Source organism: Micrasema longulum, unplaced genomic scaffold, assembly GCF_059751315.1.
Source record: "Micrasema longulum isolate JH-2025_06_02 unplaced genomic scaffold, ASM5975131v1 h1tg002821l, whole genome shotgun sequence".
NCBI classification, from domain to species: Eukaryota; Metazoa; Arthropoda; class Insecta; order Trichoptera; family Brachycentridae; genus Micrasema; species Micrasema longulum.
The window spans coordinates 659-15,937 of NW_028279945.1; the positions used below are offsets into that span (position 1 = coordinate 659).

The 15,279-nt window shown below is 32.0% G+C and overlaps 1 protein-coding gene across 1 annotated transcript; it reads left to right on the forward strand.

The window, feature by feature from the left end:
- The first annotated feature begins 2,306 nt into the window (after positions 1 to 2,306).
- LOC148271529 (MOXD1 homolog 1-like) lies at positions 2,307 to 13,645 on the forward strand. Its single transcript, XM_088241279.1, has 10 exons — positions 2,307 to 2,445; positions 6,165 to 6,344; positions 8,011 to 8,290; positions 8,701 to 8,802; positions 8,893 to 9,056; positions 10,080 to 10,196; positions 11,550 to 11,851; positions 12,274 to 12,371; positions 12,472 to 12,638; positions 12,737 to 13,645. The coding sequence occupies exons 1-10, from the start codon at positions 2,329 to 2,331 to the stop codon at positions 12,896 to 12,898; spliced, it is 1,689 nt and encodes a 562-aa protein (XP_088097405.1). The 5' UTR covers positions 2,307 to 2,328; the 3' UTR covers positions 12,899 to 13,645.
- The last annotated feature ends 1,634 nt before the right edge of the window (positions 13,646 to 15,279 follow it).

Below are 15,279 nucleotides of genomic sequence, written 5' to 3' on the forward strand. Positions count from 1 at the left end.
TTGTTACATAATATCATTTTTGTTTTTTTGAAAGAAATATTGAAACATTAACGTAATAAAGGACTTGATTGACAGTAAAAGGTCCATTGTTTCGATTGTCGCGAATTCCAAAGGTAATTCTTCACATTAATAAATCGTCGTGATCGTAGAGCAACCACACATGTGCGAAAAATGCGACATTGACTTTCTTAAAAAAACTTATAGATAAGTAACCCGAGTATCAAATTATATACTTTTGAAGTTAACAAGATGTGATATAAAGTGTGAAAAAAATTAAACCACTCTCGTGTAAAGACGAAGGAAATCACATGCGTCGTTGTTCTGCGATCATTTTATTTGATTATTTGATGGGTAATATGCAATTAGGCTCAACTTCTACTTAGACTGTTAAACTAAGTCAAAAAAAAAAAAAAAAATTATATATCGTTTTATCGGCGCTACGATTTTTCAAAGTTTTGTATTTCTGAAATAACTCCGCGTGTAACGTCAGAGGTTCATTTCCGCTTATTCTCATTCAGTTCTTCCTATTGGTCCAGAAGCGACAAGCAGACCGGAAATCTTCCATAGCTCTCAGATCATAGGTTGATTCACATGAACCAGTGACGTCATTTAAAGTAGTGCGTTTTTATCAAAGTATTTTTTATTATTTTTTCTTTACATTTTCAAGAAACTTTGTAGTAAAATTTAATGCTCTAATTTTTACCCCGCGTAAGAAAACATTTTTTGTATCCAATTTCCCGTAGGGCTGAAGTTCCCCATTGGCCTTAAATCTAAACATACGGAGGTTGTAAAGTCAAGTACTTATGTCGTATAGTATTTTGTTTTTGTGAAGGTATGTGAGTAAGGAATGAGGGGGGTTGAAATTCGATCATTTTTATTTTTAGAACTAGACAGGAGTGGATTATAGGAAATATTGTTTATTTGATTATTTATGAAATTTCTGTTATTATTTATCGCTTTTTTAATTTCTTCCATTTTAATTATAATGAATAACCGCAAAGTTAGTGCGTTAAACATAAATTTTAAATTTTACAGACACAATTACTTATACAATCTTAAAAACAACCATTATAATCTTCTGTGGTTTTAGTTTTATAATATCATCAAAATTATTTTTACTTTAATGAAAAAGTTACAACATTAATAAAAATTAACTTTATTCCAAATTGTAAAGTTGTTTCCAAACAGTAATTTTTTTTAAAAATATGTTTAATTTCCCTTCCACTGAAATAACCCCAAACTACGGAATTATTTTCAGATGAAAACTTTTTCCACCTGTTCAATAAGCGGCTAATGACTTTTTATCAAATAAACTTTCCTCGATATATTTTTAACCATTACGTATTTTAAACCAACTGCTACATAATTACTATCACAACTGGTTTCCTATTTTCTAACACGGTTTTTTACGACTAAGATAAAATAGCCCCAAAACTATTATATTCGAGTAAATCATAAGCTCGGATGGGAAGTGCATCCACCCTAAAGTCCGGACTTTGCACCAAGTGACTACCACCTGTTCCTGTCTATGGCCAACGAGTTTGGGGGTACAAAAAATTGTGAAAATTGGTCGTCCGAGTTTTTCGCCAATAGGAACTAGGGCTTCTACGAGAGGGGCATTATAAAGTTGAATTCTCGTTGCCAACAAGTTATGGAACAGAACGGCGCATATTTTACTTAAATCGGATGATCGTAACACTTTTTATAAAGCATTGAAATAAAGCGATAAATACGAAATTACTTTTTCCTCAAACTAATATATAGGTATGTCATGTTTTATTTAAAAATAAAGTCATGTAAAGGACAAAATACAACATTATTTATTAAACTATAAATACAACCTAAATATTGATAAATAATTGAGGAAATGTGAATCTTCAATTAATATAATTTATTAAAGAAGTTAGCATTTGTCCTTAATGCAGTACAACTCGTAGCGTTGATACGAAGTACACTTGAGTGGCTTAAAGATTTGGGGACCGTATGAGTTGAAGTACTCTCTTATGGTGGAGAGGAATTTCTTCGATTTCTCTACATCGGGGAGTGCGGACATTACCCGTGGCTCTATCAAATAATGTGCACTACCCACTTTATATTGTTGAGCCGGGTAATGTCGACACTCCCCGAAATTTTTGCGTTTCACATTCCAATATATACATAGGTCCTATAGGACCATCCTTCCAATGATTATGCCTGTTAAAAGGGCTACTTTGCTTTGCTATTTTCACTTTTCTTTGCCCGAATTCAGATTGAAAACTTCCTGTGTTGTATTTTTCTTTATCCGTGTTGTTTTTTTTCCAGGATTGTCATTTGGTCGGTGGAATCCCGATGTCCGACTACTCTCAGGATTACGAACTAATGTTTGGCCTGAGGAACCACACTCACCTGGTTGTAGAGTTTCGGAGACCCTTGGATACGTGCGATCCTGATGACATCATCATCGGCGTAAGTCACCTTAAATTAACTATCATCGCCATGTTTTCCATCACTCATTGTTGATAATTATCCTCTATTCGCACGCGGTGGTGCATAAAAAAATACTCAAATTACTGATAAAGTTCTATCCAATGCTTTCGGGTGCAGTACAACGACGCGATATTCCAGCGCATCTAGCATGTTTTTGGAAAGAAGAAAGAGTTCAGCTTTGCTGGACTGATGAGGCACCGGGTAGCTGGATCCAGAGAGCACCTAATGTTGTCGAAGAATCCCCCCCCCCCAAAAATACTTTTATCGACATTCATAGCTAAATTATTTTAAAAATACGCAATCTTTTAACACAATTCACTGAATTACATTATAACTTCAATTTAAATATAAATTACCAATCCTTAGTTTGATCCTGTACATTGCAATAAAGCAATAAATATTTTTATAGAATCTATTCTAATCCTCCCTTTACAGGAGAATACAGCGCCAACAAATGTTTTCTATGTTTTATATCGCGTCATTTTTGTGAAAACTACCCCAAAGGCGCTGTACAATAAATAAATATCCCAGCACGTCTTACAGCTACGGAGCGCACGGATGGTTGAGAGTCTAGGTCGCCCTTCATTCAAATCGCCAACTCAGTGATGGAGAAAGTGAGAGCAGTAAAGTTGAATTTAATTAAAATCGCAGTTCATAAATTAAAAAGTAACTGATACAAAGACTCCTAGGTCTGTAAAACGGTTTCGTATGTATGGATATCATAAAAGAAAACTTGTCCTAATGTATTTGCTCATTTTGGTTATTTTAGAAGGCTTGTGAAGATTATTTTCTGCAATAGATAAAACCATTTGAAGATTTCAAATGTTTCGAGTGCTGAATGAAAACGAAAACCTAAAAGACGACGATTTAGTAACATGTTTTGAGTTCTTGAGCGTCAGAGGAGAAGAGATTGTTTATGTAAAACTTTGTTACCTGATTTAATTTCTAAAATTGATATCAAACTGTGATCCTGGTGACAAATATTATAATTTAAAGTTGCATTAACAGTGGACAATTTGTTTCAAAACTGCTAAAAACATTGAATACTTCTCGGAACTACTTAAGATCTGTAAGTTAAACTTTTGCATAAGCGCACATATTGCAAAAGTTGAAGGAGTGTTCTCGACAATTCAAGACAAGACAACGGCAGACGCCGTGGCGCAGTTAGTTAGACTTAGCGAGGCTTAGCGGGTTATTCCTTTAAAAAAATATTTTAAATATATGCAGAGTATATTCCTAATTCCTAACGCTGATTCCTACACAAAATAATTTGATTAACATCGCATGTGAAGACTTTCATATATATTTTTTTTTAAATAAGAACTTTTCGGAAAAATTAACAGTTCGACTAAATACGATAATTAAAATAAAGTTTTATTTTTTATCTCGTTTAATTCTGAAAGTCATCCTTAAATGATCAGCTGGTAACCCTAAGAAGGAGTGTCTCTGTCGGTTTTTATAAAGTAAAAGTAAAACTTTATTAATATAGGTAAATAATATTATATTAAGACATTTTCATGAAAGTGTTTCTTCTTCTCTGTTAGTCCCAGCCACAGACATATTAATTTCTATTCAGTGGTCCCAGCTAACGAAAACTTGTACATCAGTTAAAAATTAAAAATTCTCATTTACTCATTTATTTTTACTGTTATACCTTGAAATATCTCCAATGGAACAAAAGCGAAATAGCTTACCGCCCATTTCCAAAATGCAGACACATGATTTCAATTTCAGAAAATGAATAAAAATATTATGCCGGCGGTAAAGGAAATATTTATGAAGCCTACAAATTCTGTTTATATTCACTTATGATAATTTTATGGTAGTTTATATTTCCCGGGACTTCAATATTAAGGCTCGACTACAATATTCACTTTACCTTTGTCTTTATAGGGACATTTCAAAGGACGAACACGTAAATTGAGCTTTCTCTAAGCAGGCACATGCTATTATATATACGAGTACACATAAAAGTTATTGTTTTGGCAATGAGTTACTGTTTGTAACAATATTTTTGCGTTTGCCTAATTCACTATATTAGTTATCTACAAAATAAACCCATTCATTTTTTGCATATATGTTCATCATTAATTTATTTTATTTTCGAAAGTTTAATAAGGATACATAAAATACATACAAGGCCGCACTACCCAGGTTTTCAGAACTGTTTAATTTGAATGTAAACAAAAAAGATTGACACCAGGGCCGCGATTATGAACGGCGATCTTCATCGGTATATACTAAGACGGTATAAACTAATATCAATATTTATGTTCGAAATTGTGTATATTTGCATGAAAATTCAAAGTATCTTTGTCGGTATCCGGTAATTGAACATGTTAAGAAAAAAAATTGTAAACATATTATATTTTTCATACAGAAAACTTAATTTTACTTAGTGGATAAAATTGAAGATAAATTTTAACTTCCCATCAGAATACGTACCTTGGACTGGTATTTTAAACGGAATTTCGCGCGAAGAGATCGCTCTGTAAGCGTGAATTTAGTACGTAAATACGCGTTAAAAATGCGTTTTCTGCCCGCGCTTTTACATTCAGAATACCACCCCTAGTAGTTTTGTGGAGTTATACTTTTTACGATAAATAATATAATGCATAAAGTCTACCGCCAGAGTGCAGCATAATCGCACTACTGAGAGTTTTATTGCTTAATGCTGTGCCGATTTAGAATCAGATGGTGTCGGTTGTATTTTTCGTAAGGAACGAGGCAAACGCGTGATCTCTAAATCAGAATTTAAAATCTTGTTGGTAGTATTTACTTCAATAAATATTTTGGTCAATTTATTATAGAAAATTTTATATTAAACCACTTTTGTTCAAATTTTGCATTTGGGGATGATACCGATCTAAACAAAATAATACTGTTTGTTAGTTATCGGCTGCATTAGGTGCCGATATTTTTTTTCTATTTTTTTCTAGAAAATTGTTATCCAAGCATTAAAAATACATTCATTCTTGTTTGAACTGCTTTCGATATAAAAACGTTATTTGTATTCAAATATCATAAACGTATTTAATTTAGTACTTATTTAAACACTTTATTTACAAATAATAAAACTAAGTTGTTTTATTTATTTTATTATAATGAATAACCACAAAGTTAGTGCTTCAAATATAAAATTTACTTTACATACATAATATATGCAAAAGGGCATATTGCCTTAAGGCAATTTCTTTCTACCTACCCAAACCGTTCAATTTGGGAAAATCAGTGGTATATGAACATATTCTTGGTATATTATAATATTTTTACTTTAGAACAAAACAAATATATTTTTTAAGAAATAAAAAAATTACTTAATATCTACGCTATACTATTTTAAGAGAAGAAGGGGGGTGAAGAGGGAAGGAAAGACTCAAATATTCGGGAAATGACATACCTCGGCCTCATGGTGTAATGGTCAGCGCGTTTGCCTACCATGCAAGAGGTCGCGGGTTCGATTCCCGACAGTTATTTATTAATTTATTTAGTGCCGCCAACTGTATACTTACCCTAGGTCATAAATTAAATCATTTTTGATATATTTTTCATGTTACTCTTGTTTTTGTTGATAATTTTAAATTATTTTTGTTGTTTTTTCGGAACGTTTTTTTTTATAACAGCTATATCTGTTTCGTTGATGAAAAATAATAGGTTTTTCTGTTTAAATATCTGCAATATTTCTTTATGTTTTTCAGGCTGAGCCAATAGACGTCCAGTGGGCCCTAGGACCCGACGACCCCCGCGGTAATGGCTGGGGAGGCTGGCTCGGGCTGCGCCCCCTCCAGTTCCTCGGGCCGCGCCCCCCGCCGCCCCCACCTGCCCCAGGAGCGGACGACACCTCCGCCTACCTGAGGTGGGACGTCATGATGAAGGACGTGAGTAAATAACACTTTTCCACTTACCCTCTAAAGGACAACGAAAAGTTGTCGTAAAAAAATATTTAAATTCGTTTTTTATTTTGTCAACTTACAAACATTTTACTTCATTTTGTTTATAAGTCCAGATAATGAGGAGGAACAAAAATCTGTATTCATTTTACGCTTCATATGAACGCCAAATGGCGCAAGAGCCGTGAATTTTTTTTTTTCAATAATTAAATTGAAAGTGTGATCACTAGAAACTCATTTTTTACGGTTTCGAAATAACAATGTCCAAAAATTTTATTCATTTTCAAATGTTTATATTATTATTTATTTCACTGTATATATTCGTCTCGTGGTCAAGCTGTTGATGTTTTTGCCAACCCGGAACCCTCTGTGCGTGGACAAGCATCTTAGCCATTAAATTATTTATTTATATTGTATTTTTTTTTATAATAAAGTAATGCCTAGTAGGAGAATATCCGTGCTAAGGCAGACTAACATATATGTTTATTTATATATTGCCATATACATGCACACACACGTGTGCACACATGCAAATCTTAAAATGACTACCTTATATAAATTTATTCAGTTTCAGTGCCGTAATACGGTGTTTATTAACAAAAAAATGGTTTATATAAATTATATACATAAATTTAATTACAATACAAAAAATAAAAATTTTATATACATCAAATACTATAAAGTAGGTAGTTAACAAAAACAATTTGATATGAAAAATTAAAAATTCATTGCCGCTTATTCGTACAAAAATACTGTTACATAAAACTGTATTTATAATAAAACCAGCGTACCCGACAGACGTTATCCTGCCCGAACGTTGGAAAAATACTTTTCATTGATAAGTAGGTACCGAGGTATTTGTTTGTGAATAAACTCCAAAACTAAAAATTGATAATATTTAAATATTGAATTTAAGTAGGTACCTAGGTACTTGATTATGGTTGAATTCCAAAACATAAATATGTATTTTTTCAAATATGACATTCTTTTTGCAAACGTCAAACTCCGGTCTTCTCATCAACAGAGGGGTGTATTTTTGTAGGAATACGATTTTTAAATGTATTGAATTTAATATTATTTTAGTACGAGTATTACAAAAATCCAGTGAAAATAAATAAATGGATAGAAAAGAAATAAGGAATTTAGGGAAAGAATCCGATTGAGATCCACAAAAAACTAATGCTGTTTGTAAACATTCAAAAACAAACTTTTTTTATTCACAAAAAAACAACATTTTCCTTTTTTCTGTAAATGTATTCTCCTCGAATGCAACCCTGGTAGATCGATGAATAAAACATTTATGCTCCTTACTTATTTTTTACATATTAGATTGAAGATTTTAATATCTACGAACACGCATAGCAAAAAAATCTATATTTCTCTGAAAACCGCACGTAAATCGGTTAAGCCGTTTAGGAGGAGTTCAGTGACATCACACGTAGGGGGAATTATATATATATAAAGATATGAATTCATAAAAATAAAATAAAAAAGAAATTAAAAAAATGAATATAAATATGTACATGTAATAAAATTAAAAAAGCTGAACACAAATAAAAAAAATCATATTTTAAAAACTTAAACTAGATTTAAAGGAGAAATTACAGATTAAAAAAACCTATTTAAAAAATTAAATACCTTTATATCTCTTCAGGTGGTGATTCCGGAGAACATGGCCACGATGTTTTGGTGCAAGGTATTCAAGGCCCCCACGTTGGGGCGCAAGCATCACGTGGCGGGACATGTGGCAGCCGCGGGCCCCCGCGCACGCCACATGGTGCTGCACGAGTGTGCAGTCGGGGTAGGGGCGGGGGCTGGCGAGCGCGCATCCTGGGAGCGCTGGGCGGCCGGGCCGGGCGCCCCCGGGCCGGACATGCCAGCGGACTGGGCCGCTTGCCTCACCCCGGTGGCTGCCTGGGCAGTAGGCTCCAAAGGTAAAGACACCTTACGCATAAGTAGTATTGAATATAATACAGGTTGCGGTAGCATAAGTTGCTGATTTGAATTGGGCCCCAGGAAGCGAGGTTTGGCTGTTTGCAGAGTGCGGATGGTTTAATTCGAATGGGTGGTTCGGGAAGTTTTTGGATGAATGTTGATGGATGCAGAAACAAGGAAGACCGAGAAAAACATGGCTTTACCTTAAACTTGAAGATGGACATGTCAAAATATGGAATAATCGTTGTGCATGCATGTGAAAATGTATGAATGAGGAAGGAAGAAACCGCGCGATGGTTTGTTTGATTTGTCTATTTATTTAAAATTGAACATTGTAAAAAATATTTTCTAAATTAATTTTTAAAAATAAATTTAGTATAACCATTGCTAATTATATTTTAATTTACAGGAGAAATGTTTCCGGGTCATGTAGGAATTCCGCTCGGTGATCCAAATGGTGTCGTATACTACATGCTAGAAATTCATTATGAAAATCCTTCACTTCAAAAGGGTATGTGAACATTCATTTGAGTTAATAATTTGCTATTGAATTTTTTTCTATCTTAGTGTGAATATAATTTATTGAATTTGTCTCGTCTAGTTGTGGATAATTCAGGATTAACGATTCTATACACAAGTGAACTACGGGAACACGACGCTGGAATAATGGTAACAGGTATTACTGTGTCAGCACTTCATGTCCTGCCTGCTGATCAGAAGAAATATCGTTCTGCTGGATATTGTTCAGAGCCGTGTACCACTGAAGTAAGTTATATCAGAATTAACCTACATGTATTTTATTCTAAAATTATAGTCTTCCACAATATTATTTTTAAGTTTAAATTGTAGCAATTTATTCTGACTTACGATTAAGTAATTATGATTAATTATTATAATCAAAATATGAAGTTGACTTCAAAATATTTCATTTCAAATAATTTACATTCAAACATTCTTGTAAATAACTCAAACTACAGTTCTTCAACATGGGTTCTGTAAAAACCTTGGTACCACAAAACTTCAAAGAGATTTCTTTATATTTTTGGGACCGACTCATGAGGGAAAAAAATCTATTGCACTTTTTGTTTAGTTGATAACACCTTGACAAAGGAACAGGTTGAAAAAAAAACATAATTTTTGAATAATTTTGGAATATCAAACTATGTTTGAACATAAATTAAATATTTGTTATAAATATAAATTAATTTGGGAGAAAGCGTTATCTTATTTATTTCAAATTAAATAACAGTTAATAAATTATACTCATGAACTTACTACGACTTTTTATGCTGTGCCTATGTTAAGCCATAATAATGAACAAAAAAAAATAGAAGTAATTATATTATACAATAACAAAACAAACATAATCCAATATACAAAATATTAGAAGTATTACATTAAAATTAATAGAAAATGAAACAAAATAACACATAATTATAATAAAAATTTAGATGTGATCTAAAAAAGTATAAATAAAAGTAATAAATAAAGTAACAATATGAAACAATTAAACAAAACATTTAAATAATATAAAGAGGAAATAATGAAGAAAAGAAATTAAAGATTTATTTAATTTATTTTTTATTTATTTATTTTTGAAACTATCACAGTCAGAGTAATAAACAATACATAAAGAATAACAACAAATAACAAGACCAATTATGGGTTTCATATAAGAACAAAAATATAAAGATGCAGTAAATTATTAAACTTTATGAAGTTAAAAAAACAGTTTTTTTTTATAAAAAATAATATTTCGAAAATCATGATTTACAACTTTTTTTCCAGATGTTACCAACAGATGGCATCAATGTTGTCTCAGTTTTGCTTCATGCTCACAGTGCGGGACGAAAATTATCGCTAAGACACATTCGAAATGGTCAGGAGCTACCTAAAATATCCGAGGTAAATAATTACAAATAATAATAATTCAAATAAAAATTTATAATACATATTTTTATATTCTACTTAAGATTTTTTCCGAATCTGGTTATCCTTAATACAATATAAAGCTAGAACAATCTATTGCAAATTGCTTGAAACAAAGTTTGAGTTCATTAAGCGTAATGTATATAATATATGATAATGAGAAATGTTCCTGATCATTGTAATTATTTGAAAATAAGACATTTGGATTAATTTGATAGTTTTACAAGCTTTATTTAACATCGTTGGTAACAATACTACCATCATTGTCATTAGAGAATATACACTCTAACTTTTCTTCATACATATTTTCTCCAAGTATTATGGCACTTGAGCAATGATTTTGTTACATGCTATAGATACCCACCATTGGCATGTCCCAATTGTTTGTTATTTTTTTATAAATTGCCTTTTGTAGAAGCTAGGACCATCCGAAAACCCTTAAAAACGCCTAGTTTAAGCTGCCGTCTTCGGACGTACGGTATACAAAATATGGTTTTTGAAAAAAGCTAAATGTGCCGACAAAGATTTTTTTAAAATTATTTTTTCTTTCTTTTAAAAAAATAAAATTGGTTTAATTTGGGGTGCGGAAAATAGAACTACGAGACCTCGATTTTGTTGATTATATCTAGAATCAGTCGTACACTAGTTGTCTTTTTCACGCAGTATTGGGGGTGGCACCTGCGAGAGAGTGACAGAAAAACAGTGTTTGAATTCCTATTCATCAAATTGTTTTTCCTCCGCATATCCTCTTAAGGATTCTTCTTCTTCTTCAGCCTGTCCTCTCCACTGCTGGATAAAAGCCTCTTTCAAATGCCTCCACTTCTTCCTATCACCCGCTTTCATCGTCCATGTTTTAATGGTTATTTTATTTTATTAACATAAACGGCAAATCTGCCAAAAGGCAAAAACAAAAATTTATAATACTAACATATTTGGCTTAATATTTTATTTTTTTTTAAACATAAATTTCCTTATACCCAAGATTTATAATAAAAAATTAACCTAAAAATTATACAGCATATTCAGTAGAAAGTTTAAATAATTCAGGAATAAATATAAAAAACAAAATTAAATAATAAAACATTCTACAGTAATACAACAAGAAAATCATAAGTACTGTTTCATACAGCTGGGCGGTTATAGATGCAATGTCGTCGACCCTTCTTTTTTGTGGTGTTCCAACACCTCTTTTGTTTGTCCATGGTATCCATTTTATTATTCTGGCTACCATCTGCCATCAATTTTCCTCGCAAAGTGTCCTGCCCACTGCCATTTTTATTTGAATTAAGCACTACTGTATTTTAAAAATATATTTTACTTCGGTTTCAGGATGAGAAATACGATTATAAGAACCAGCAATCCAAGATGCTCCAGACAGAGAGAAATGTCCAGCAAGGAGACGCCTTGGTGATGGAATGTACATATGACACAACAGGAAGGGGTCGACCTACCCTCGGGGGATATTCTTCCAAACAAGAAATGTGTCTCTCCTTCATTCTCCACTATCCGAGAATCCCATTAGCTGGCTGCTATTCGATGACACCGGTTAAAGAGTTCTTCGAAACATTTGGAGTAAAAGAGTTTTACAATGTGGATATGAAACAAGTTGAAAGCATGTTTTTGACTTCTGGGTAAGTAAATTGCAATACATTATTGTAATCCATTTATTTTAATTTATTTCTTGTAAATTTATCAAAAAGATGATTCAAATTGCACATTATATACATCATTGCTGTGTAAGAGAAATCATAAAGAGCTTTTAAAATGTTTTTTTTTGTGCCTCCATGTTTTTGGTGCATTAAAAAAGACTCATATTTTTAACAGTATTTTGGTTCTTTAAAATCTAAAAACTTACAAACCAATTTGTGAGTATTTCGGATAATTATGTTGTAGCGCAGGAATAAAAAGATATGATTTGTCATAATGAATTTATGAACAATTAAATATAGAAACATTATTTGAGCTATGTAATAAATTCCAATAAATAATATAAGTATATGTACGTACACATGTCTGTGTTACAATTTTTTCTAATGCATTATTTTTATTTCAGTTCTCTTGAAGGATTCCCCGAATTGTTGCATTTAGCCAGTGATAAAAATGCAAAAGATATTGCTGTGCAAGGAGATGACCAGGGCGTCAACTTATTAAGTAAGCATACATAATTCCATGTACACAAGCAAACACCATTACTCTGAAAATGTCTCCATATTACATATCGTAAAATTGACTAACTTTTATTACTTTTCAGGGCGTTTGGTAATTAAAGAGCCACCGGAATTCAGAAATAAGACTTTCATTGCTCACTTGAATGAGATCCCATGGAGTGAACCTTTATTGACAAAGCGAATTGAAGATACTTTGTACAAAGGCAAACACATGACATTCTGTCGCAAAAGGGATGATACTATTGCTGTTGTAAGTTTTTAATCTTAACAATAAATACTTTTTTTTCAATGCTTTATTTTTTTCTCTATTTTTGTGTATCTTTGACTCACTGTTGCATTTTTTTTCAGCCCATTGAAATAAGCATATTTCCAAACTTCTCCGAAGTTGCTGAGGATCCATCTAAACAATGCCATTACAAATCACAACATAACTCTTCAACAACCTTACAGAACAGTGTATTTGGTACATTATTTTTAGTCATAATACTTTCGATGTTTGCAAAATGTTGATATTATTATCATTTTATTATGTGACAATAAGTGAACAAAAAACCATCTTGATATTTTTAATGTGTTGTCATTTTATTTACAAATGACATGTATATTTTATAGTCATATAAAGACTTCGTACATTCTTATGCCATCTGTGAACTAATGTGCATTTATTGTAAAATAAATTGTTCCTAAAGCACAAAAGCGAGACCATTATGCACTTAATAGTCATAGGTATAAAGATTTGAGTTTAAATTTTGGACAGCATTTCTTAAATAGTACTAAAAACAATTACTACGCCTTAAATTTTGACTGAATAAAATACATTGTACTACACTTGTTTAAAATGTGAAGTTAAATTGTTATATTATTTAGATCCATGAATATCAATACTTTGCTGGAATCGATTTGAACTTTTCCACTACTGATTTAACCTTCAGTCACTTATGATACACCAAATTGCCAAATATTTATATTTACGTAAGTTAGTAATTTTCTAGCTATAGGTTTACACGTAAGATACTTTAAGCTTCTTTTTATTTTGTAATTATGACCAAAACATCGAAATTGAAACAAAATTGTTAGTGACAATTCATACATATTGTAATTTAAGTTTTTTATATCATTTGTAAATATCTACATTTATCGTTTAGTTTTATTTATTTTGTGTTATTTATATAAGTTATAGTTTTATTTTATCATTAAAAACAATACAAAATAATGTATACTAATATTTTGTGAATTTATAAATTGTAATGATATTTTTTATATTGATTTTTATTCATATTATAATTCATTCCCAGCACCCCTATTATTCTTTAAAAAAGTGAACTGCAGTTTTGTTGAGATATAAGTCAAAATAATTCCATAATATCTAACTGAAGTATGAAAATTCAAAAATATTTTCATTGCTTAGCGGATGAAATAATTCAGATGAATTTTACATACATCAATAACATTTCATTTTTTCGAAGATATATTAAATGTCCTAACTTAGGCAGCAATGTTTGTAGTGATCATTAGCCAACCAATGAATGCACATGACCCCTGTAAAACAAAGGAGTTTATTCATATTCCCTTCCCAAAGAGGTTTTTGTCTTTGTTCAATTACTAATTCAGAATAAAGTTTATCATTTATCTTCCCGATACAGGATATTATAATCCTCTCATCATCATCTTGTAATATTTCATAGTATATTTAAAAAGTACCAAAAGAACCATTGAAATTGTTAGCGTCTCTTAAGCATTAAGAGGGTTTCAAGATTGTTGCTATGAAGATTATATTTATATGTAGTACCTACCCTTTTCATTATTTTGAATTTCCTTCTTTTAAATATTTTCCGTGACTCATTTTTTGTCATTCTTATGATTCTCGCAACTTATATGCTGTGGGATAAGGATTACCTGTCCAGTAATACATATTTTGTTTTGTATACGGACACTCAAACGCCTACGGTGATGAGGCAGTTGATAAATTGATGAGGCTGGGGAAGCTGAGACAGCCCCAATAGGCTCAGAGCCCTATCGTGGGTTGTGCAAATGTGCTCCTCGTAATGAACTAAGGTCGTGAGCCCAGGAAGCAACCTATAATGCTTTGTCAAATAGCACCTAGTCAGCACCATCGAAGGAACTACTGAAAAAGTACTCGCAATGTTTTGTTTTAGACCTAATGGTCTTTTTTTTAGACCTAATGGTCAAAAACAAAACATTGCGAGTATTTCATTAGAAACTAAGCCAAAACCGAGTGAGGGTTTCACTAGAGCCTTTACAAGGCACTGCAGATTAAATGAACGCCTTGCTAAAATTAATCTTTTTGAAACTTCTAGATTCTGGCAGTGCAAATGATAAAACACCTTTGCACATGTTATGTGAATGTGATGCTTTTTATCACAAAAGAAGCCGCATCCTCAATGGACCACTGGGTCAATCCTGAGAATTAGAAATCACTCGCCCCATATCCGATGATAGCCCGATACTTGAGAACTAAGGACTTGGAGCCTGAAGGAGATTTGCCAATAGATATTAAAACACTCCATTCAGTGGCCCGGCTCTTCGAAGACTTGGGCTTCCCTTCGCCCTTCAGGGCGAGAGTTAATTTACACGGATCGTCACAATAGATCTAAACAAGTCCCAGTGACGTCGGGAACTTGTTTGGCTTGGACCCTCATTAACAAGAATATTGTAGAATGTGTCATTGTTACAAAACAAACCAATGAGTATTTTTTAGGTAGGTGTTAGGACAATAATTAAGTCAATTCTTTTATTGAGTTACATAATGTATTGAATAAAAGACAGTATGCATACAGGCATTTTACAAGAAATGTAAAATTTTCATTTCTATTATAGAATACATTTTAAAACACATTGAAATATTCAACATGCACGTTTTATGTGTACAT